Source organism: Ceratotherium simum, chromosome 9 (assembly GCF_057802395.1).
Source record: "Ceratotherium simum simum isolate JZ-2026a chromosome 9, ASM5780239v1, whole genome shotgun sequence".
Classification (NCBI taxonomy): domain Eukaryota; kingdom Metazoa; phylum Chordata; class Mammalia; order Perissodactyla; family Rhinocerotidae; genus Ceratotherium; species Ceratotherium simum.
Window position 1 is genome coordinate 38,883,617 of NC_141908.1, and position 24,685 is coordinate 38,908,301.

At 38.3% G+C, this 24,685-nt stretch overlaps 1 protein-coding gene across 4 annotated transcripts in view; it reads right to left on the bottom strand.

The window, feature by feature from the left end:
- Nucleotides 1–24,685, bottom strand: part of ACVR1 (activin A receptor type 1) — a 120,826-nt gene that overhangs the window by 52,224 nt on the left and 43,917 nt on the right. For 2 of the 4 annotated variants that reach the window (XM_014785954.2, XM_087435233.1), the window contains exon 2: nucleotides 738–811. In XM_014785954.2, the coding sequence (XP_014641440.1) occupies nucleotides 738–804 (67 nt within the window). In that variant the 5' untranslated portion in view covers nucleotides 805–811. The other 2 variants (XM_014785952.2, XM_014785953.2) reach the window with 2 other exon arrangements.

Sequence of the window (24,685 nt, forward strand, 5' to 3'; positions counted from 1 at the left end):
ACTGCCAAAACCTGGAAGCAACCCCAAGATGTCCCTTCAGTAGATCAACAGATAAATAAACTGTGGTATATCCAGGCAATGGAATATTATTCAGTGCTAAAAAGAAATGAGCTATCATGCCACGAAAAGACATGGAGGAACTTTAAATGCATATTAATAAGTGAAAAAAGCCAATTTAAAAAGATTAAATATTGTACGAGTCCAACTATATGACATTTTGGAAAAGGCAAAACTATGGAGGCAGTAAAAAGATCAGTGGTTGCTAAGGATTAAAGGGGACGGGGGAAGGGAGGAATAGGCAGAACACAGAGGATTTGTAGGGCAGTGAAACTACTCTGTATGATACTGTAATGGTGGATACATGTCATTACACATTTGTCCAAACCCATAGAACGTACAACACTAAGAGTAGAACCTAATGTAAACGATGGACTTTGGGTGATTACGCTGCATCGATGTAAATTCATCAGTTGTAACAAATGTACCACACTGATGGAGGGATGTTGACAATGGGGGAAGCTATGCATGTGTGGGGGCAAGGGGTATACGAGGAATCTCTGTACCTTCCTCTCAATTTTACAGTGAACCTAAAAAATGGCTTTAAAAAAATAAAGTCTTAAAAAGGGGGGGGAGGAAAGGAGTGTTAAGTCTGATAGGATTAAGAACAAACTAGTTTACAGTAAGCTAAATAATACACAGTATACTTGTCCTATCCCAAATAGCTGTGAGCCACTTACCTTCCATGCTAGGGGAAGGGAAAGCAATCACCATTAGCACAGGAAGAATCATCACTCCATCTACCATTGTACAACTGTGGAGGGAAAAAAATACATAAGTAAGACAAAAAAATTTGACTGCAGGATGACAAATTAAATTAAGCATACCATCTTCAAACTGCCATTCAAGGTCTTTCTTACAAATCCCCCTCACATATGTTGCCTTATTTCTTAGTACATTTAAACACATACCCTTTACGTGGATCTAAACAAATCATCTTAAGGAATTAATCAGATTTACCTCCTACTGCTAGCCTCTCTAAGGCAACCTTCTCTGATCTACCCTCTTATGAAGAACTCAATAGGGACATGAAAAATTCTCAGCTATAAGGCTAGGCATTCCCAAATGATTTTAGTTTTGAATTTTATCTTATCCTATTGAATGCAAATTGGCACTAAATTAAAAACTCTGAGAAGCATGAATAGACTGTTCTAACATGATGTTAAAGATTAAGTGACTGAATAATTCAAGCCAAATGGCTATGTTTGAGCCTTACTTCTCCTTTAAAAGGACTAGAGGTGGGGCAGCCTATATCATAATACAGCCCAAAAGGAAAAATACAAAAAACTACAACTTATCCCTCATCTGTGGCAAAGCAATGCATTCATACATGAACCTCAAATTTAACAAAGGATAGATTCAACCAAGACAGGAAGAAATCATGTAAATTTGTAATATATGAAACTATAACTGAGAGAAAGTCAGATACCTGATATAAATTTTAGGTTGATATTGCCCTAAAACTACATTGGTAGAAGCTCAATTTTCTGAGTCAAAGGACTACAATAAAGAACACTTCCATTTGAATAATTTCTGTAAAATTTTGGGAATATAATGAGAGTTTGGTTATACTAATTCTTTATTATAAGAAATAATTTTTAAAAATTAAACCTTTAACTAGTTGTGATTTTCTAGATGGAAAATAAAGAAGAAAACTGGTAAAGTTTTTTAATGAATAGGTCCATGTGCTAGCTTACTCTTACAGCTTCAAAGCAAGAGCAAAAGCTTGTTGCTAACTAAGCTGTTTGACCTGGACACCTTCTGACTCATCTTCTTAAGACTGAATTTTTTGGTTGGTGGTCTGATTGTTCATTCCCCACACCCCCATCCTATCTGACCACTCCTCATTTCATAATTATATTTCAGTCTATCCCTTCTCTAATAGCAAGGTGAGGGAGAGGGGTAAAGCAGAGTTTTATCTACCTTCCTTTTATATTTTTAAAAGCACATGAAACTTGAGTGAGCCCCTTTTACTGTTGTTGCTGTTTTTATTATTATTATTTTCATGTTCACATAGATCTTTTCTATAGCAAGCCCTTATTTCTCCATACAAACCGCTTCATCTTGGCCTCCAGCGCCCTCACAACCAGATGCTGACTCCTCCAACACCACCCCATCTCTGCGCTCTGCACATGAACACACTGTTGCTTCCCTCTGCCTCAAATGCCCTGAGCCGCCTCCTCCACCCCCCCCACACCCCCCCAATTCTCTCCTCCTCTCCTTCAGGATCTAGCTCAAAAGGCAAATGCTTGGTGAAACATCTCTCCATCAGCAATGATTTCAACCCCCCAGCTTGGGTCTAACACCACTCGGAATCAATTATTTGTCTATGTCAGTCTCCAGCACTAGCCCACTTGTCTCCAAAAGGGGTACGTGCGTCCAAGGATCATGCAAGACAATTCATTGACTTACGGGATGAAAATACTAAAATTTTTATCTTATAAAAAATGTTTTAATCTAACAGAGCAACAAATAACCTGAAACTTTATTTGGTCTCTGTCTCTGTTCTTTATGACAGTCTAGTACAAGAGGTATGGTTCAGAAAGAGTGGGAGTTACATAATGTGAAACGGTGGACATGGTTTGCTTATAGAGTACAGCCATGTACTTTACATTTGAAGGTCCATTTAAGTAGAATTACAGGTTGTGTTGGCTACTTATAATGAAATGAGCCCTCCCCAAATTGCAAGTGTTCTAAAACCATCAAAGAAACTACAGATTGAATATGTTATTAACGAAAACACCAGAGAAGAGTAAGAAAATGGTGGAGCTGATATTTCTATTCCTAGTGATTCTTACTTAATCACTTTACTAGAGAAAAGCAATTAACATTCTGTTCAATCTGACATGAAGCCAGCTCCCCAAACTCAAAACTAAAAAAATACTTGAAAAATAGATTTGCATCTAGTATCATAAATAACAAACATTATCCTGAGTGACTTGAGATTTTCGTTAATAATACAATGTCATCACCATTAGCAATACCTTAAATATTTCATCTTTAATCGTTTTAAAATTTCTATTTTATGTATGATTTATAATAGATAGTTTTTATTTTATATAAAACTTATAACCAATATACATATTGAGGGTACATAAACCTTTTTTAAAGTTATATAAAGCTCAAAAAACTTTTTAACTGAGAGGATACGTCATCAAAAGCCTTTGAAAATTACTGGACTATCTCAGTCTTATCTTTGAATTTCCATTCCGTCTGTCTCTTCCTTCTTCTCTCCCTCCCACAATTATTCAGAGCCTACTATGCACTAGACATTAGAAACTTAAAATGAGGGGCCCGCCTGGTGGTGTAGTAGTTAAGTTCGCGCGCTCCGCTTCGGCGGTCCAGGCTTCGCGGGTTTGGATCCTGGGCACAGACCTATGCACCACTTATCAAGCCATGCTGTGGCGGCATCTCATATAAAGTAGAAGAAGATGGGCACGGATGTTAGCCCAGGGCCCATCTTCCTCGGCAAAAAGAGGAAGATTGGCAACTGATGTTAGCTCAGGGATAATCTCAACACCCCCCCCCCCAAAAAAAGAAAATAAACTTAAAATGATAAAGATATACAAACATGATCCTTACTATCATGGAGCTTACAAGATCTTTCTATGGTGGTAATCAAATCATCCAAACGACTGCATAATTAAAACCTGAATTAAGTGTTAGAAAGAAACATGGTTAAATAAGACTGCTAACAAAACAACTTGAGATTTTCTGGAGCGTGGAGGAGCTTCCCTGGGAAGGTTATATCTAAATAGGCACCATAAAGATGAGTAGGAGGTAGTAGAAAAAGGATAAGAGTGTGTAAGCATGCATGCATGCATGTGTGTGTGTGTTCCTGCGTGTTAAGGTGGGTAGTACCCTGCGGTGGAAACAGGGCAGCATTTAAGAAAAAAACGCAGCTTTTGTCTCAGCCTCCACAGAGGCCTTGTGGCCTGGGCAAGCACGGTGAGTCCTGAGGACTTAAGACATATTTCAGAAGTGAAAACAACGCCAGGCTAGGACACAGGGAGCCTAGAGAGGAGTTATAAGAAGGAGGAGAAAATCCAAGGTTGGAGAGGTAGGCCTAGGTCAGAACCTTGGTAAGGCATGGCAAGCCCTCGTAAGCCCTCTACTCACCTCTCTATATTCACCACCCTCAAGGACCCTTTCCCTTAGTCCTCACAGTTGGCACCTCGCCATCCCATTCTCCCAGGCACTCCAACCAGCCAGCTTCCTGCCCATCTCAAGACCTGCATATACACAACGCTCCCATGATTGGGACCTTCTTACAGGACTCAACCTGGCAAATTCCTACTCATCCTTCAAGTCGTAACTTCAATGTCACTTCCTTCTAGAAGCTTGCCTAAACTCTCATATGCCCTCATACACTCTCATACATACTACTTTGTTAAATTTCATTCACAGCACTTATCATAATTAATAATTATATATTCATACCTGTGTATGCTTTTGAACATCTGTCTCCCTCACTAGACTGTAAACCTCATGGTAGCAAAATTTTTAGTCTATTTTGTTCATCGCTGTCAGAGCCAAGTAGGTGCACATTTAATTAATATTTGTTGAATTCAAATTTTCCCTGAATTAATCAGCTCAATTTAAGCTTAAATTCTAAAGAATCTGCAATCCCCCCACCCCCCAACACAAGCACATACCCTTGCAAATGGCAGGATTAAGACATTTATCTCTGTCACTTCAATCTGTAGAATTTCATTCATGTAATAGTGAAAGTCAGCAGTTCACAAGCTTTAAGCTTTATAACCAAGAATCCTTTCACTATGCAAAAAAAAAAAATCTAAAAGACAATCACCATTGACTTTTTTTCCTATGACAAAGCCAACAAAAGCCCATGCCTCAAAATACCTTTTAAGAGATTATAATTGTGGAAGCAAAATTAAAACATTAATTTAGGCTTATAAGTAGAAAACAGAAAAAAAGAGTTATAAATTCAGTCCTCCAAGCTAATCCACTGTTTATAGATTGATAGCTCAAAATCTGCCAAAAATCTTTGGAAAAAAGCGTCAGCATCACTTATGGGTTGCTATTTTGTTCAGTGTCTGGAGTGTCGCTGCTGACCAGTTAATTGAGCTATTAAAAATGTTACCCCCCAAAGGAAAGGGGAAAAAGATCACAGAACGGAGAATGTTCTGGAATAAACTTCCTAATCATATTTTAATTATAAAAAAACATAATATGCTAAAGTCCCAACTTGAAGCCCCAACGATCTATTTCCAATTTTAAAATATACTAAAAAGAAAATATTGTTTTTAAGAGCAAAATTGGAACTCCCCTGCTCTCAAGTATTTTTGGCTAAGGAGTTTCAGGTGTGGGTTGGCAAAAAAGAGGGACCAGTGGAAAAAGAGTGGCAATAATTCAATAGTTCAGAGATGCCTTACTCCAGTGTGGTTTTCAAACTTTTGGTCTCAGAATCTTTTTATACTCTTGAAAATTATTGAGAACCCTTAGAAGTGTGTCTATATGGGCTATATCTATCAATACTTACTCTATTAGAAATTAAAATGGACACTTTTTAAAAATACTGTATTTGTTTTAAAATAACAATAAACGTAGTACCCCATTTTTTATAAATTAAAAAAAGAACTGTATTTTCCCAAAAAAAATATATTGAGGAAGAGTGGCATTGTTCTGCATTTCTGCAAATTTCTATGCTTGGCTTAGTAGAAAGCAAATGGATTCTCATATGATTCTGCATTCAATCTGTTATGATATGTTATATTGGTAGAAGTATATATAGAAAATCCAGCCTTGCATATGTATGTCATGGGAAGAAGGAGGATCTCATGGAATCCCTGAGAAAGTCTGGGAAACTCCAGCAGTTTTGGGACCACACTCTAAGAACCACTACCTTACTCCTTAAATGACCAGCCCTTCTACCATACCAAATAATCAGATGGTAGCAGACATTTTAGGTTGAGCATTTACTTGATACCTGACAAAAATGTTACTGTTCCACAGGTTTAGAAATCTCATTAGCCTCTCTACCATCAAGGAAATCAACAAATCTACAGTCAAGGAAGAACATATTAGATATTTTTTCAATGTAGGAATAATATTTTATGTACACAACTAAATATTTTTTAAATGACACATAACCTGTGATAGGAAGGTACTCAATTGCTCATCTCCTTTAGGTTCAACCAAATCCTTATGCAATATTCTACGGCCAAAATCCCTAACTGAAAAATCATTGGCTACTGGGGATTACAGAAGATTATCTGAAGGGTTCAGAATATGAATTTTTGCCTCCAGTATACACCACCTCCTTTCTGTTCTTGGATAAGGCCCTCTATCCCTGGTAACTGATCTAAATACTTCAGACACAAGGAAAATAGCTGTTCAGAAAAAGGTGAGGGACCTCTCCCCTTAACTAAGGTACCCTCTTTAAATCAGTACCATCTCTTACAATGTCTCAGGACTACCTTCTTGAGAGATAGAACATGCCCATGATAGTCTACTAAAAACAGGCATATCACCAGGGCAATCAGAGCTGCTTTCCAAATCCCATGGTACTTTTCAAACTCCATTTATAGATCAGACTGATATCCAGTTAAGGAGCTAGCGTTCAGCTCAATTTCTAACATGTGTGGGCTTGAGACCAAGCCTGGCACTTCTTCTGCTCATCACAATTTTACAGCTGGATAAAGCCACAGATACACTGCAGTACAGTACCAAAAAAATCACAGAGCATTTTGATATTGGTCACAGAGTAATCCAGAGTATAATACACTTCCATATTCAACTTTTAGAACTCATATCAAGCAATCTGGTTGATAATCTGCTATAGGAATAAAGGATGTTTCTAAAACCTAGACTTATGGACAGCACACAATTTGTTATTCATAATATTGAGGATGAAGGGAAAGTTATAAGATGAACCCTAAGATTCTTTCCCATCAGAAAATTCTACAAAATATTCGTCTGGCCTGGTGACGTAAACTCATTTGGTTTGTCCATTTGTTCAACACAATTCATGGAGTACCTACTCATTCAATAGGGACCTTCTTGATACTCTTCTCAATTCAACTTCTAACAATCTCCAAGTTAGAAAGAATCTTAAGGGGGCCGGCCCCATGGCGTAGCGGGTAAGTGTGCGCACTCCGCTGCTGGCAGCCCAGGTTCGGATCCTGGGCGCACACCGAGCACGGCTTGTCAGGCCATGTTGTGGTGGCATCCCACATAAAGTGGAGGAAGATCGGCACAGATGTTAGCTCAGGGCCAGTCTTCCCCAGCAAAAAGAGGAGGATTGGCAGATGTTAGCTCAGGGCTGAGCTCCCTCAAAAAAAAAGAAAGAATCTTGAAAGACAGGTTGTACATTCACCCATCCCTATTTTGAATGACACTATCCACGTTGAAGTCACTCGCTCACCATTGGTGAGGGTTGTCACTACTATTCCATGACAGTTTTTTTCCTTATATCTCTTTATACAGTCTATGCCACACTTTCAATAAAGAAAAAAAAATCATTCTCTTTAATATAAAAGGTAGAGGCAAAGCAGAAAAAGAACTAGAGTAATTCTGCTTTCTCTTAATTATCTGTCAACACTACATCATTATCACTAACAGTAGAAGCACCTACTAACCAGCCACGCACTGTGCTTAGGGATCATATGTAGTATCTCATTCAATCTCTCCCCAAAACACTCTAAAATAAATACTCATATTAATACCATTTTACAGATAAGAAAATGGGTGGGTAGAAGTAACTTGCTCAAGGATGGAAGGTCAAATCCAAGACCATCTGACCAGAGTTTAGGTCTTAATCAACTACCACTCTCACAACCTTCACTAATTAGTCGGCCAGAGTTTGGCTGCTTTTGTCCCCTTTTGTCATCCTTAACATTTCATCCATGCCTCAACACATACTGCACTTTAACCATCTTGATTTTCCTCTTAGAAAACAATCTTTACTCTTCGTTATTTGGGCTACCTTTCAATCATGCCCTTTTCTCCATTTCTTTAACCTCAAAATTAATTTCATAGACTCTGTAACCTCAGATTTTCTCCCCCTGCCCCTAAAAAAAGATCTTGATGTGAAAGGAAAAAACAAGCCACCTTGATAGCACAGCAAGTGGTTTCAATCTCCCATCACCCAGCCTCAGTCTTCAGTCCTCTTGTAACTTGTATCTCAAAATAAAAACTAAAATCAGTGTAAGTCAGGCACATTTTGGGGCAAAGTTAGACCCAATAAGACAACTTCTAGACATAAAACTTTGAGGGAAGGTATACTTACAACAGCCACCTCCAAGTGGGACAAAAATCAGCCATTATGTGAGAACAATTATGTCTCTTCTATGCTCAACAGGCAGAGAGATAACCCAAGGGCAGCTTGCTCCAAACTACCTGGGCCTTTAGGAGGGGTGAAAAGAGACATGGGCTGTCAGTTACAGCTGCAAAGAAAGGATCAACTGAAGCCACCATACCATATAAGTTAAGTCAGGGTCTTTTCTCCAGTTCACAAATGACCTGTGAAATATTTTTAACACCACGCTCTGTCCAAACTGGCAATGTGCAAGTTGCCAGGGCTTGGTTTTATATAGACTTCACTGCTGCTGGAGGGTTTCTGGTGGGATGTTACTTTCAAAATATTAGCATGTAATTTGATCTTTCGAGATAGATAAATACAAATAGCTTCTTGGACTAGTCCTATAGGACTGAAACCCAGCCCCTGGATCGGTTCATCCTGTAGTTAGAGGAAATAATTACAGATTATTTCAGAAAAGAAAGGGTTTTGACTGAAAGAGTTACACTACAAACATTCCAGCTGTGACAGACAGACCCAAGATATAGCTTGAAAAGGAAGGGGAAGAACAACATAATCTGGAAAAAGGGGGGGGGGGGGGAGGATACAAATTGAATGAAAATAAGGAAAAAGTTTAAGTTAGGCTACCATGTAAGAACCAAAGAATCCCCAATAAATTTACTTTAATTGTATACAGAATGAAATTGACTTTGCTACACCCCTACCAGACATACAGATAATAATTACGCTAAGCTTCTGAGACGCCAATGTTTTGATCGCCCACTGCATGCCTTACTGGTATCTCAAGACTAGGTTTTTTTCGACACGCTTGAATACATGGAAACTGTCCCTCATTTTCCACTTCATTCTCTCTGTATCAAATAGCCACGGCTCTCCTGCTTTGTTTCAACTGATAGGACCCCCTCATCTCCCAGCTGTTTTGTTATATTTTCCTAGGCGGCTCAGGGCTCTCTCCTCTCCCTCCAGTTTACAAACTGTGACTGGAACAGTTTTTTTTACCTACTGGTAGGAAGGACCCTGTTATACCCCCAACAAAACTCTTAGATGTGGAATCGAGTCCATTTAAAATCCCACTTCCTCCCAAAGGATAAGATAAATGCTGTCTCAGCCCTCTGTCTCATTTCTATGCCTGAAGTGTCCCCTTTAACCTAACAGTATAGACCTTTCTATCCCTCCCATTACCAGACAAATGGTGTTTCAGGCACCTGCCATCTGACACAACTGTCCCAATTCTAAGGCTAATATGTTTAACCTATAATAATTTCAAAGGAGCAGTGAATAAAATGAAAGGGATATCAGCACCAGAAAGGTATATTTCTCTCTCTCTCTATTTTTTTTTTAAATGGGAGACACTAGACCATATTTCTGTTGAGGTGAGAAAAACCACTCTTTATATATCAGCCTGACAAGAGCCTTCCCTCTCATCCACCCCCACACTCAAGCCCATTCCTGCCTCAGACCTTCCCACCCTGTCTTCTTCACAGCACTTAACACTGTATGAAATTTGTCGTTTATTTATTAGTTTGTTGATTTTTATTATGTTTTCTTCTCTCCCATCCCTCCTTCTTCCACACACCAAAATATAACCAGCATGAGAGGAAGAACTCTGCCTGGCTCGTGGCTACATCCTTGTGCCTGGCACATACGAGGCACTCAATATAAATTAAAACACATTAATTTTAACTTCTCAGTCTATGCTCCACTTTGGTTTGCACGGAAGGGGAGGTGAGGTTTAAGGAATTTCATATAGCCTGACAAGGAAATGACTGGGGGATGGGGACGGGGGAGGAGGGTGCCCCAAGTCCTCAATTTAATATAGTAGCAACCAGGTATTTGAGATAAATTAAAAGATATCATTTGGAACTTGGATTTCAGTTTTCCAGGGTGTCATCCAAGAGAAGCAGCCAAACAAAAAGACGGCTGGCAGACTCTGGGTATAGGAGACAACTCCCTGGTGGACAATATCCCATTTGGAAAAGACTGCTTGGATCTCTAGTTGCAGACACCAGCTGATCCGCCCAGAGCCATCCCCAGTGACCTCTGAGACAGCTTCTGTAGCTTGAAAACACATCGCCTATGAGTCAGAAATTGACATATTATCTCCCCCCACCCTCAGTCTTCTAACAGTTATTGACGCTATTTGGAAAGCCATGCTTCCATGCCTATTAATAACCTTCAGAAAGAACCCCCAGGAAGTGTCAAGAGAAAAATAGATCTGGCTGATGGAAGCCAAAGACTCAATCAGAGGTTGCAATTAGCAGTTAATACATTTGAAGAAAAAGAAAGTTGTAACATCTTCTGTATCATCTGTTGTCTGTTCAGGAGGCTTAAAACAAAATACTTAGCCAACGAATTCAAGGAATACGAGTCAAGAACACTGGTCTTTACAGAAAGGAACTCTTTTTTTAAAGACCCCTTATCTATTTAAATAGACCAGCACCAGCTACTAACTTTATCTGCACATCAATGAGTCTCTGGGATTTTGCCTACAAGGCTATATCATTAAACTCCTACAGTTATTTACACCTTTATAAAGTTTCTTCAATTGACACCTTAAATAGCAACCAAACCAATCTACTCTAAAATAATGGAATAACTAATTAACATTAATCTTTAAAAAGACTTTTCTTGGTGGTCTTTCTCCTCTACCCTCCCCCAACTAGAATGTGATTAATGGAATTCTCTCACAACTTAGCTTGAAATACGCTTTTGCCAGTCAGGCAGCTAAAGCAGAATCAGATAATTGTGGTATGACTCAACAAATGCACAGCTGTTCATTTAAATATATCCATCAAAAGTATAAATATGATCATGAGAAATGAGCTGTGTACACAAGGTCAGTGCACAAGTTGAATGGGTTAGCATGGAAGTAACCACAACAGAAAACAAGGAGGAGAGGGGAGATGAGGCAAGGAGAGGTTCTGCATACCAGGTAGAAGGAGACCAGAAAATTGATGTCACCAAGCACCAGCCACTCGACCCAAAACACTCACTGACCTAAGAAATTAATGGCAAGTTAAAAGTAAAAATAAATGTGCTCTACTAAGTGGGAAGAACAAAATAATTTAGGAAATAGATGATGCTCCCAAACACAGAGAGGTAGAAAGCCTACAGGATAGAAACAATGAATCAATCTGTTATTAAAAACAAAACAAAACAAAGACCTTGAAGGAGAGGAAAACAGGAGGAACAGGATTCTCACCTCAGTCTTCTCTCCACAGCCTTCGAAGACTGTGGTTATGAAATCATGAAAATGTGGGAATCCCTCCAATCGTCAGTCCCAAAGCAAATAACTGAAAACACCACCCCGTACAAAACAACCCCTTGTGGAGGTTCTACACATATGACAGTGCCACTTTAACATGAGAGACGGAAACGGAGAAACAGAGAAAGAGAATGTGACGAGGGGCAGGGGGAGCACTGCATAAGATACAAGTGCCTGTGTCAGCCCTGCAGACCCCATTCCTTCCCTCTTCTTGAGGTATGGCCCATAAAGCCCAGTCAGAACTGGGGCTGAGAAGCAGAGGCACAGAAAAGACTCTGGTGCCTCTCCTCTTTTAATATATAAAACAAAACAACAACAAATAAAAAGAACATCTAATCCATGATGACTGTTTCCATGCTTTCCCTGAACCATCAAAAATCAAGTTCTTCCCCAAAAATAATCTCTCCAGTGGTGGGGAGCCTAAGTTCATGCTTAGTTTGACGCGTCAGTCATCCTGCACAGGGAACCGTTCACGTTCTCCCCATTTCCAGGCAAACCTCTCTTACATTATTGTAAGCAACAACTACTTCAACCATCACCACCTCCCTCAGCCCCAAGTCCTCCCATATCTACCCTCTTCATCCTTTCACAGAAAACTTTCTAGAAAAAGTTTTCTTTTCCACACAGCTCCCTCTCCTCCATCCAGTGCCTCACTGAAACGCTGAGATTCTAACTCAGATCCTTCCCTGATCCTTCAGATTCGCAGAGGAGTGTTCTCAAAACTCAGATTCCCAAGCCTCGCCTCCAGAGATTTTGACTTGATTGACCTGAGACGAGGCCTAGGAATCCTCCAGCCCCCAAGCAATTCCAGTGATGCTGAGAGTGGACTCAATCATCCATTCTGCAGCGTGGCGAGGCTGATGACCCCCTTCTTCCCCTGGGTTCTTCCCTGGCTGGGATTCAGAAGCTCCACTCTCTCTGGTGTCTTTACTTTTATGGTTTGGTCCTTCTCGGTTTCCTTGGATAGGGATTTCCTCGTCTGCCACTCATCCCTTAAATCTTGGTTTTCCTCAGGGTCCCAGTCTCAGCCTTCTCTTATTCTCACTCAAGATGTTACCCAGTTTCTCAGCTTCAGGGCCACTGAGCCGACACCAAACCCCCAGGGTAAGAATGGAATCGCCCGTTCTTTACTCATTTTCCCCCTCCCTCTCTTTTCCTTCCTTAATACCTTCCTCCCCTATACTATGTCCTTGTCTTTTCACTGTTTATAAAGTTAATTTAAAAATTTATTTATTACAGATATTTCAAGTTACACAGAAACAGAGAGAAAAGTATAATAAACTCTACTTTTGAACTCAGTTTCAAAAATAAGCAACATCTTACCACCCAGTTTCAAAAATAAGCAATCTTATTTCCTCTATTTTGCCGATTTTCTTCCTGAGGTATTTTAACAAGATTCCCAGATGTCACATCATTTCACCCACAAATTCTCTCTGATAAGGACTTTTTATAAACATAAAACCAACATCTCACCTAACAAAATTAAAAGTATTCCTCCTCTAAATATCATCTAAAAGCTAATCAGTGTTTAAATTTGCCCAATTTTCAACAACTATAAACATCCCCCCACAGGCCCCCCCCCCGAAAACTGTGGGGAGAGGAATAGCATACCACAAAGAAATTGTTTTTATCGCTTTTCAGTTATCATAACTAGTGGTGCAGTGTTAGGACTGTGGCAGTACTGAGAATACTGCGTGTATAATGTGGAAGACAGCAAGTGAGTAACTATGGCAAATTCAAATTCTATCATCCCCTCTGAGTCCAGAGAACCAGAATTCTCTGTATGTAATAAAGAAGATATAGATGTAGTACAGAAAAGTTAAGTAAGAACTTCATCAACTGAATTTGAATTCGAAGTGTCACTATGAACTCATAATGTATTTTACATATATTCATCCTCTGTCCACTAAAAAGTCCTAGAAACAATGACCTACCCAGTAGCCGTGAGCATTCCTTGTGCCCAGACTGTGGTGTTAAAATACCATTTCCCACTAAAAGAAAAAAAATAAGTTGAAATGAACCAAGCAGTTGCAATCACCAAATCCAGTCAGAGGGAAAGTAGACGTCAAATGGCCGAGTTCTTCAACAGATAAACTGGAGGGAAAAGAAAGGGTTGGTGGAGGAACCCTAAGGTTTCAGAGACTTAAAAGACACAAAAAGATGTTCAAGACTAAACTACAGTGGCTAGATACACACACGCAGGTAATAAAACCATAAAAAAGACAACAAAGCAATTACTATAGAAGTCAGGAAAGTGGTTACTTCTGGAGGAAGAGGGGGCTATGACTGCTGACATGGGACACACTGAGGGGGAGTTTTAAGGAGGCTGCTAATATTCTGTCTCTAGACCTGTGTGGGAGTCACAAAAAATATTCACCTTATAATAATTAACTAAGCTATGTATGCTTTGTGTGTTTATCTGTATCTGTGTTTTATTTTACAATAAAAAGGTAAAAAGGAGAAAACAAAAGCTGAATGTGTGTTGTTAAAAAAAGGGGCAGACTAATATACATGCACGCATACACTAAGGAAGTAGCAGCATTGTGTGTCATGTATATACGCAAAAATTTGCCCAAGTTTATGGTATGAATAAGTTTATGTAATAAACTTCTGAAATATCAACTATTTTTTACCTTCAAACGGGAGCATTATTTTTTCAAGTTCCAAGTTTATTAATTTTTAATAGAGAAATAGGCATCAGTTACCTAGTCATAATCAGAAATCAAGTATTAAAATAAAATTAACACAACATCTTATGATAAGTTGGTCCTTCCTCTCTCCTACTTCAATTATATAAGTTTCATGGGTCAAGGATATAGAAAGATTGTAGAGTTCAGATCAACGTTTCCCAAACACTGTGCAACACTATCACCAAATAAGAAAAATTAACATCATAAAGATGTGAACCCTCCCTCACAAAGTATAACAATATCAACAGGTTTTCTTCTTAGGGGAGAGGGAGTAGTGACTAGATATGATTATTTTAAATTTCACATATTTTTTAAAAAAATATGCATAAAAATAAATATGAAAATTCTATAAAATGGGACTTTAAAATTCTGTAAAACGGAACTTAAAATAAATATAAAAATTCCATAAAATGGAACTACCACTACCAAAAAGAAAAATACGTGTTATGCCCCAGGAGTTAAAAAACAGTGTGATCCTGGTATATGTGTAGCCAGAGAGATCAATGCAACTAAATGGATAGCCAAGAAATAAACCAAAATGTATACGGGAATTAATAATACAAAAGAAATTAAAGGAGAAAAGTCGGGACTATTCAGTAAAATTAGAATGACTAGTCAATGTGACAGAGCCTGCTAATTTTCCACTAAAATTTCTCCTTGGCTTCTTCTTTGGCCATGCTGACTAGCAGAGACTGCATTCCCCACCCTCCCTTGCAGCTAGAGGAGCCCACATGACTATGTTCTCACCAACGGAAGTAGAAGTGATGTGTGCAACTTCTGATCACTTGCCCTGGACTTTCTCCTTTGTCCTTCACACCGAGGGAACCCAGATATGGTAGCAGCCCAGCTATGACCATCTAGATAACTGCAGTGACAATTCTTGGAGCAAAAGGACAGAAGGAACCTGAGTCTCAGTGACCAGTGGATAAGGGATGCTCTGCTCACCCTGGGACTATTAAGTGAGGGAAAAATCAACTTCTGTATTCTTTGAACCACAGCCTATTTCAGTCACTTGGTTACAGCAACTTAGCCCTACCCTAAATAATAGAGCACCTGGAGAAAAATTAAGTTGGATTCATACCTAACATTCCAGATGGATCAGAGTTAAATCTAAAAAGAGAACCACATGACACTACAAGGAACCAGGAGATAGGTTTTCAACTCCAGGAATGGAAAAGATCTTTTAACTGTGATACAAAATCCTGAAGCAACAAAAAGTTTGATTATATATTTATCTCTATAAATCTTTCTGAACATCTTTTATTGACTGTCTGTTCTATTAGAATGTAAGCTCCATGGAGCAAGAATTGGGATGTTTTCTTTACTACTGTATAACCTGCTGCCTAGAACAAGTGCCTAAGACATAGAAGCATTCAACACATATTTGTTGAACGAAGAAATTGGTAACTTTGAGAATACAAAACTTAAAATAATCTGCACAGAAAAATAATTATTATTTTTATACAAATGACCAAATATAAATATAACATATCACAAAGAGAAAGGGGGTGGGGAGCTGATTTTGTTAATGCATAAAAGCTCCTATGAACTGAGAATAAAAACATCAGTAACCCAATAAGAAATTAGACGAAGGACACATACATAGAAAGAACAGAACAGGAAATACAAATGGCCTTTAAACTTATGAAAAGATGCTCAATGTCAATCAAAATAAGAAAAATGCAAATTAAAGCTCCATTAAACTGTCATTTTTCACCTATCAATTTGGCAAAGGAAAAAATCTATCAGTTTGACAGTCATACTGTGATTGGCAAGGGTATGAGGAAGCAGTGTTCTCATCCATTGCTGGTGAAATCTAAAACTTCATAAGCTCTATGAACAGAGCAACTTGGCAATAAATTTCCACCAAAATTAAAATGTGCGTACCCTTTGACCCATCAATTCCACTACTAGAAATGGATCCTACAGATATGCTCAAGAATGTGTTAGAAATTATATATGTACAAGGTTATTCCCTATAGCTTTGTTCATGATAATAAAACTGGAAATGACCTATGTGGCCATCAATATAGTACCAGTTAAATAAATTACAGCACATCTCTACAGTGGAATGCTAGGCATCCATTAAAAAAGAATACAGTATTAAATGGAAGAACTTCCACAAAATATTATTTCAATGAAAATAGATACAAAATAGTGTATATTGTTACCATTTGGGTCAAAGAAAAGGAACTGTAATAATCTACAGGTTACATACTGGTATATTATATATGCCCTGAAATCTCTGAAAGAATGCATAAGAAATTGGTAATAATGGTTGCCTCTGGAAGGGTAACTGGGCACTAAGGAGACGGGGAGGAGGGAGACTTATTTTTCACTCTTTTGTACCTTTTTAATCTTACAAACATCGATTATATTACCTTCCTAAAAATAAATATTTTATAAAATAACAACAGTACAAATATTCATTCCCAACCCTGGATATCTGAAAACTTCTCTGGTGATTCTCACTGTAAACCACACTAGGAAACTACTGAGCTTAATAATTTTAACTCTATTTCATAATTAAGAATCCCAGGGTTAACAGTTAACTAATACCATAATCTCCCCCTCCTCCCTCAAATAAACATATATGCAAAATAAAGTTAGTCTCTTAATTCCGTCCCTGTTATTCATTACTTCCTCTTAAAACTAATTCAACCTCCCGCCACCTTAAATGGGCATGAAAATATCTCAAAATGCTCCAAGGATGGTAGCCAGAACTAACAACTCTGCTAATATATTAACATAGCCTAGTGCCAAAGAAGTTCCTTCCAGGCATCCAAAAGATGAAAATTTGACATAACTGACACCTCGGCAACAGCCCAAAGCTGTGTATCATCTGTCTTGGAAAATAAAAACGTCACATCCTTAATGACTAAAAGTCCAATGTCAACAGTCATGGCTTTTGTTTTTTCCCTAATGGGAAAGGTCTCCCCCCATATCCCCCTCTAAATTATAGGCTAACCCCTCACTTGAGGACTGGTTATTATTATGTTACAGCCATATAAGGAACACTAAGCAGTCATTACTTAGGCTAAGATTCTGCTGAAAAAGAAAAATTCTGCTTAAAAGGAAAAATGCCCATAACATATCAAGTGGAAGGAAAAAGCAAGCTGTAAAACAAAATGTGGAGTCTTGTTCCATCGATTTTTAAACATAACTAATATGCATATTTTGTTTGCACACGAAAAGATTTGTACACAAAAAAATGTGTGCTCCAAATTACGAGCTACAGGTGAGAGAAGGAAGGGAGGAAATTTGACCTTTATATACGTCTGTACTTTATACTGTTTTGTACGATCAATAATCAAAAATAAACTTTTATATAAAGAATAAAGGTTTTTAATTATTAGGCTTTCCTTAAAAAAGAAAGCACCTGACAGCTACTAGAGACCTTCCCCAAAAGTGTTGACCCTAAGGAGGCTGCATAGACCAACCCTGGCAAGCTTTAATCCTGAGTCACTTGCCTCTGTCTCTACATACAAGTTCAAACCATATCCAAGCAATTCCAACATTTAACTCAGAGAGACACACCTACCAACATTGAGCACTTCAGGTCTCCCCTCATGAAAGCATCTTACAGACTGTGTTCTAAAGTAGTTATCTGTATTGCTCCCATTGCTTAATACAACCTTAATAACATTTCATCCTGACAGCAAGACTTTTTTACATAGATTTCAAAGTACTCTATACGAAGCATATTATGCAAATATAGTTCTGGAAAAGGTAAAAGTATGGAGATAATAAAAAGATCAGTGGTTGCCAGGGGGTAATAGGGGGAGGGATGAATAGGCAGAGCACAGAGGATTTTTAGGGCAGTGAAACTACTACACATATAATGGTGGATACATGTCATTAGACATTTGTCCCAACCCATAGAATGTACAATACCAACAGCAAACCCTGTGTAAACTATGGGCTTTGGGAGACAATGATGTGTCAGTGTAGGTTTATCTACTGTAATAAACGTACCACTCTGGTGGGGGATATTGATAGTGGGAGAGGTCGTCCGTGTGTAGGGACAGGGGGTACGTGAGAACTCTCTGTACTCTCGGCTCAGTTTTGCTATGAACTTACACTGCTCTAAAACATAGTTTATTTAAAAGGGAAAAAAAAAAGTAGTGGCCTGTAAGGTGAAAAGAATGGCAGAAGCATTTTATATGTAGGGAAATGTCAGTAGTATTTGAACAACTTGGCCAAAGTTAAAGAATAACCAAGCAGCTCCACCAAAAGAAGTCTACCTTCAAGGCCATGCAAGAACTAAGAACTATTAGGCTGGGTCCTAACTTTCTTATATTGGATTCATATAAACCAATAAAATGGTCATTGTGGCTAAGAATTTACCGTGTAGATTTGATCTCTGCCAAAGAACATTAAAAGGGGTGATTTGTCGCAATGGCTGTACTGCCGTCTCTGGCAACGCTGCTGTGAGAGCTCCTGGGGAAAAGCTGACTCAGCTACCTTAGAGCTGGCTCCCGGTCATATCTTCCCGAAGTCCTTCAGCACTGTGCCCTTGTCCAGAGCTCCGCTCGCTCCTTCACCCGGAGACTTGGGGGGTGGGAGAGACGCTCCTGGAGTCTCCTGGAATAATGAGAAGTTCTCCAGTAGCTCTGGATCTGGCAATGACGCTCACAAGCGGATCAGGGCTGCAGAGGAGGAGAAGAAAGAAAACCAGCTAAGCAGAAGAAAATTCTAGAGTTGTGAATGTGCTGGCTAAAGGAAGTGCACACTTCACAAACCTTTCAACTGGGACCACAAAACTAAGGCCGATTTACAATTGAAACGAGTATGGGAAGGGTTGAAAAACACTGACAGGCAGTATGTTGAGGTCATAGATCCATACTGGTCTTTCAATATTTTTTTAAATGACCCAAAACCCAGTAAGATCTGCAGTTGGTAAATTTGAAAATCAAGTGCCTTGAAAGCCCATATACCATGTACTCTAGCCCCTACAAAAATAAACAAACAAAAACAATGGCTTTGCATAATTACATGTACTTGGTTTAAAAAAAAGTTCAAGCAGTGCGTAAGTATAGAATGAAAGTCTCTCTCCAGACTCCTGCTGCTTCTAGAGACACCCCGTGTACCAGAGTAACTAGTTTCTTATGTATCCACCCAGAAATAATCTGGTTTTGGTCCATTTTCAACCACCATTCTCAGCTGTAGACAGATCTAGTTCAAAGGCTCATGAAACAATGGTGGGGAAAGAGCATGCAGCGGAAGGGAAGGGGGCTCTAGATAACTAACAAAAAACAAAAGCCATCCAAGCTCCCTTTTCCTTTAGGAAGACTTTAAAAACATCAACATTTGCCAAAGGAAGAGGAAATTTTTATTAAAACCAAACTTTCCCATTCAAATAGTTAAGTAACACAAAACATTGAAGCACTTATTCCTTTTGGAAAACAGCACCTTTTTTTTTTAACCTCAAGGAACATTTTGCCAAGAAAACATTCATGTAAATAAATTCAAGCAGAAAACAAACCCAAAATACGGCATTCCTAAATAATTATTTGGAAGGAAAATCACATCAACCTTGAAATTCAAGGGAAATGCTTTACAAATAATATCAAACCTTTCTTCGCTTGGTTTAAATTGAGGCTCACAATCAATTTGAAAAGAAAATCTAGACATGTAAAAGGCACACAAAAAATAAGACACAAAAATATCCCCTCTGCAGAAAGGTCAACCAGAAATTTGATATTTTCAGCAATCATTTAGCTACGTTAGAGAGTAAAACTCCATTTCTAGAGTGAATATCCTTAAAACAAACTCATCAGCTAAGCAGCATCCACAAACCTTGAGTTTCAGGACAAACTGTTGAAATCCTGGTATTTTCCGAGATGCTGGGGCCAGAGAAACTTGGCGGATTCACACTGAAGTGGCTTTCCCGTCTGCCAAAAACTAACTGCATTTCAGGAGGGGGCTAGTGCTAAACTGCCCTGCCTAAGGCCAACCATGTCTTTAAGTTATAGGTACGCTTTAGGGGGAAGCTTTAGACAAGCAAGAAATTAAGGAAACATCGGTGTATCTTTTTCTGACTCTTTTTAAAAATCAGAGATTGACTTTTTTTTTTTTTTTTTTTTTTTTAATTCCAAAGGTGTTTCTATTTCCCTTCCAACTTCCCAGCCCTGTCACCATCATGGCATGGAATTCCTTCAAGACCATGCTCAGGTTCTCCTGACTCTGTTCAGCCTTCTCTAATGATACTTATATTTTCCAGATCTTTGCATTCTAATTCCTCTGGTATTTATTTTCTATATGACTCAACCTGGCACTTAATCTTCTGCTTTGAACTGGGTTTGGCTCAAAAACAATTTAAAATTAGGCGAGGATCACATATTATTCTTCTGCTATATCCTTTCTTCAGGGTACCTAGCGTATAGTTGGTGCTCAAGAGTAATTGGATGACAATTTCCAATATTTATATTATAATTATTATATGTTATATTATATATCATATATTTAATATATAATATTTCTATTGGATCAAGACTTCAAATTAACCATAATTTAACATTTGTTTTAAAATTCATCAGGCTCAAGTAAGCCATGGATTGAAGTCAAAACTGGTGTACTACAGGGAAGAACAGGTTGGTAAAATGGGAACTACAGTGGAGAGCAAATTCTGGATACTTAATTCTTCAAATGTTCTACTCAGGACTCATTTCCCCACAAATACTCTTCATGCCAATAAGCAAGCTTGGTACATCCTGAAAAGTAGTGGACAGTAGTTGTGTTCAAAACCTCAAGAGTGATTAAAAAAATAAAAACAAAACAAAAAAAAGAGACATACGCACCCATTAAAATCAGTGCTATAAAATAAATATCTATATAGCAAATTCCAGCAATTTGTCACAAAACTTGCACTGAGCTGAGTTTTTTCCAAAACCTCAGCCAACTCATTTGTTTGGCGATGGAGGTTTAATTATTGGCAGCTAATCGTGCCATGTGAAAATCTGACCCATAAAGGTTAGAGGCACATTCCTGTGAAGTGGTGGGGGGTGAGTGTGAGAAAGGGAAAAAAGAGAAATCCAAAAAACTGTTCTAACTGCAATTGCAGGCTTAACATAGTAGCACATTTTTCTTTAATCCAATTGAAAAGAACATGCATAAGTTCTTCAAAGTCACTGTAGTACGATGGGACCTGAGTAACAAGCAAGCGTAAAAGATACTTAAAAATCAACCAAGTGCTTGGCAATCTACAAAGCAGCTAAGCAACAACAACAACAAAAAAATCGGGGCAACTTTTCTCAACTTTTTCATTATAACTGTATCCTTGGCTTCTAGAAATCGTGGCTTCCAAATACTGCAATTCCTTGCCCTTTCAAGACATCATCCTTTGTATGGTGACGAATGTTAATTAGACTTATTGTGGTGAACATTTTGCAATATATACAGAAATAGCGAACCATTATGTTGTGTACCTGAAGCTAATATAATGTTTTATGTCAATTATACTTCAATTAAAAAAGAAGACATCATCCCATACTTTTCCTGTTCATCCACCCAGCCCCATAACCCAAATAATCCATGGTGTATCTTGCTGTAGAATTAGTGTTAACTGAAATTACTTTAAGAAGCAGCACATGGTACCAAGAACATGGACTTAGAAAAGAGACAAACCCAGTTTTCCAATCTACTAAATGTGATCTTACACAAATCATTTAACCTCTGTGAGTTTCAGTTACCTTTTCCATGAAACAGGGTAAATATCTCTCACCTTTGAGAGTTACTAATAAATGCCAGCTATCATTTAGTGAGCCCTTTGTTATAGTACTGTGCTAACCATATACTTGCATTATCTGATTTAATCCTAACAACACAAAAATTGAGAGGAAGATATTATTATTCCCATTTGAAAGATAAGAAAACAATATTAGAGAGGTTAAGTAAAACTGTCCAAAATCACACTTTTTTAATAAGTGGCAAAACCAAGAATCAATTCAAATTTTGCTTATTCCAAAATCTATGTTCTTAATTGTCAATAAGTTAAACCGCACCTTGACTTTTTATAAGAACTGAACTGGATGCTCATAGTAAATATTCTTACTTCCCTTTTCTGCTTTCTATCCCTTAAGAGTAATACAAGTGCTAAAGCAGCATGGTAGCAAAGCATAAAGCACACCAGTCCCAAACCAAAGCACAAATCATCTGCATGATACTCCAAACATCTTGTTCTGGCTCTAAAATCGTATTGCTACAACCAAGCATATAAATGTCAAGTGTCCTTGAAGAATAATCTACTCCAGATGCTTCAATACATGGGAAAGACAAGTATGATCTAGTAGCAATTCTGGAGAAAGGGGATATCAACCAGTTTCCAAGATTCCCAATCTCCCAGTGGAACTAAAATAGGTCACGTGTTCTAGACAACTGATAAACTCAGGGGACACCATGAAGCAGAAAGAACAGGGAGAGCCACACAAAGTTGAGAAAAGATCAATATTGGCTGAGTGAGGAAGTATAGAGGAGGAAGGAGATACAGCAAATCCTCTTCTCCAGGTGTTTCCAAATTCTCAATAGATACTAATCTCTGGGATCTGGGAACCAGAAATCAAAAGTTCCAGGACTTTCTCCAGAATTCTCCAAATTATAGTTACTCTTACAGTACTTTCAAACATTCTTTGCTCATCATTATGGATATACTTTTAAAAACTTTTAAATAAATAAGAAGTAAACTTAACAGTATTTACAAATAATTATAGCCTATAAGAAATATTCAACTGCTGGAAAATGCCAGTGAACATTATTGGGTAGTATTCCAATCGAGGGCTAAATCCAGTGCACAGTCTGTTTTGGTAAATACAAGTTTTACGGGAACGCAGCCCCACTTGTTCATTTTACATATAGTCTATGGCTGCTTTCACACTAAAACAGGAGAGCTGATAGTTGTGACAGAGTCCATATGGCTTGCAAAGCCTAAAATATTTACTATCTGGCCCTTTAGAGAAAAAGTTTGTTGACCTCTGCAATAACCTGTATTTGGAATTAAGAGGAAGGTTAACAGCACTACACAGAATCACATGTTGAAATTGTCATTTTAAAGACTTATTTTGCTTCAGAAACTATTTCTTGGAATACCACTCACAGGATTTGTATACAATATGCTATGCATATAAACTTATTATTTGCAAGGATGACTCACCAGTAGCTGCAGACAGAGCTACAAACACACATTTATAATATAGCAACAGCTACAAGCAATCATGACCCATTCTCTCCTCCATGCTCCTAGCCTGTCCTGGCTCTGGGAAATGTCAATTTTATCCTTCAACTCTGCAAGTTAGCTTTCAACTTGACATCAGTGGATTGGATTCCTTCAGTCTACTAATGTCTCTATGTCAACTGTTTCATTCTCACAGGAGAATTCCAACACCTTTTCTCATTTACCTGATTTCTTAACTGATTTTTTGGGGGATTTCGAAAAACACAAATTTCCCAAGAAATCCTGGGAAGAAATATGCCATGGACACACTATTCTCTCCAGGTGTATATTTAGACCCTTAATAGTGATCAAACTCAGTAGACTTTTAAAGCATGGAAGAAAAGAGTTGGGGAGAGGAGGCAGGCATAAGGAAGAACTAAGTCTCCAGAATGTTTTAAGGAAAAGATTAAGGTCTGTCTCAAAGCCTAGAGAGAAGACCAGCCCAAGCAGAGACAGGATGAAGATGAGATTTCCTAATGCTTTGGCCCCAGGGTGGATTTAAGGCCCAAATATCAGAGCACCTTTCTCCTCTAGAATTTAAAGTATAATTTGGCTGAGATGAGAGGCATCCGCTGTGCAGTGGACAGAAGTGAATGTAATTAAGTACCAAAATATATTTCTGAAGATAACCTGCTTATAATTTATAACCTCAACACCCTCATCTGAAGTGGTTTGGTGGCCCACCAAAATCCCATTTATCTGTCCAGCCAAAGACTCATTTATCTGTGCTAAAAATATAACATACAAGGATCAAAGATAAAACTCAAGGGAACAGAGGCAGTGGGATATAGTAGCATCAAGAGGGCTAGGCTTGAACCAAAGAGTCCTCAGTTGAATCCCAGCCCTGCCAATCACTAGACAAGTAATCTTGGGCCAACTGTCCGATCTGCATTCTCCCACTGGCAAAATGGGCATCAGGACTTCGTTGCAGAGTTGCCACATGGAAAGTACCCAGCATACAGGAGGAGCTAATAAATGGCAGCTATTATCATAAATTCAATTTTTAAGAAGCAGGTGTAAGAAGAGGAAATAGTAAGAAAGACCGAGAATCACAAGGGTTGAATTATTAGGTTGCATCATAAGAAACTGCCAAAAATTGACCATTCTGACTCATAAAAATAGCAATTTTTAAATAAATATTATAAAGGGCTCTGCAGGGAAGCCTGAAAGGAGAGAACGCGAAA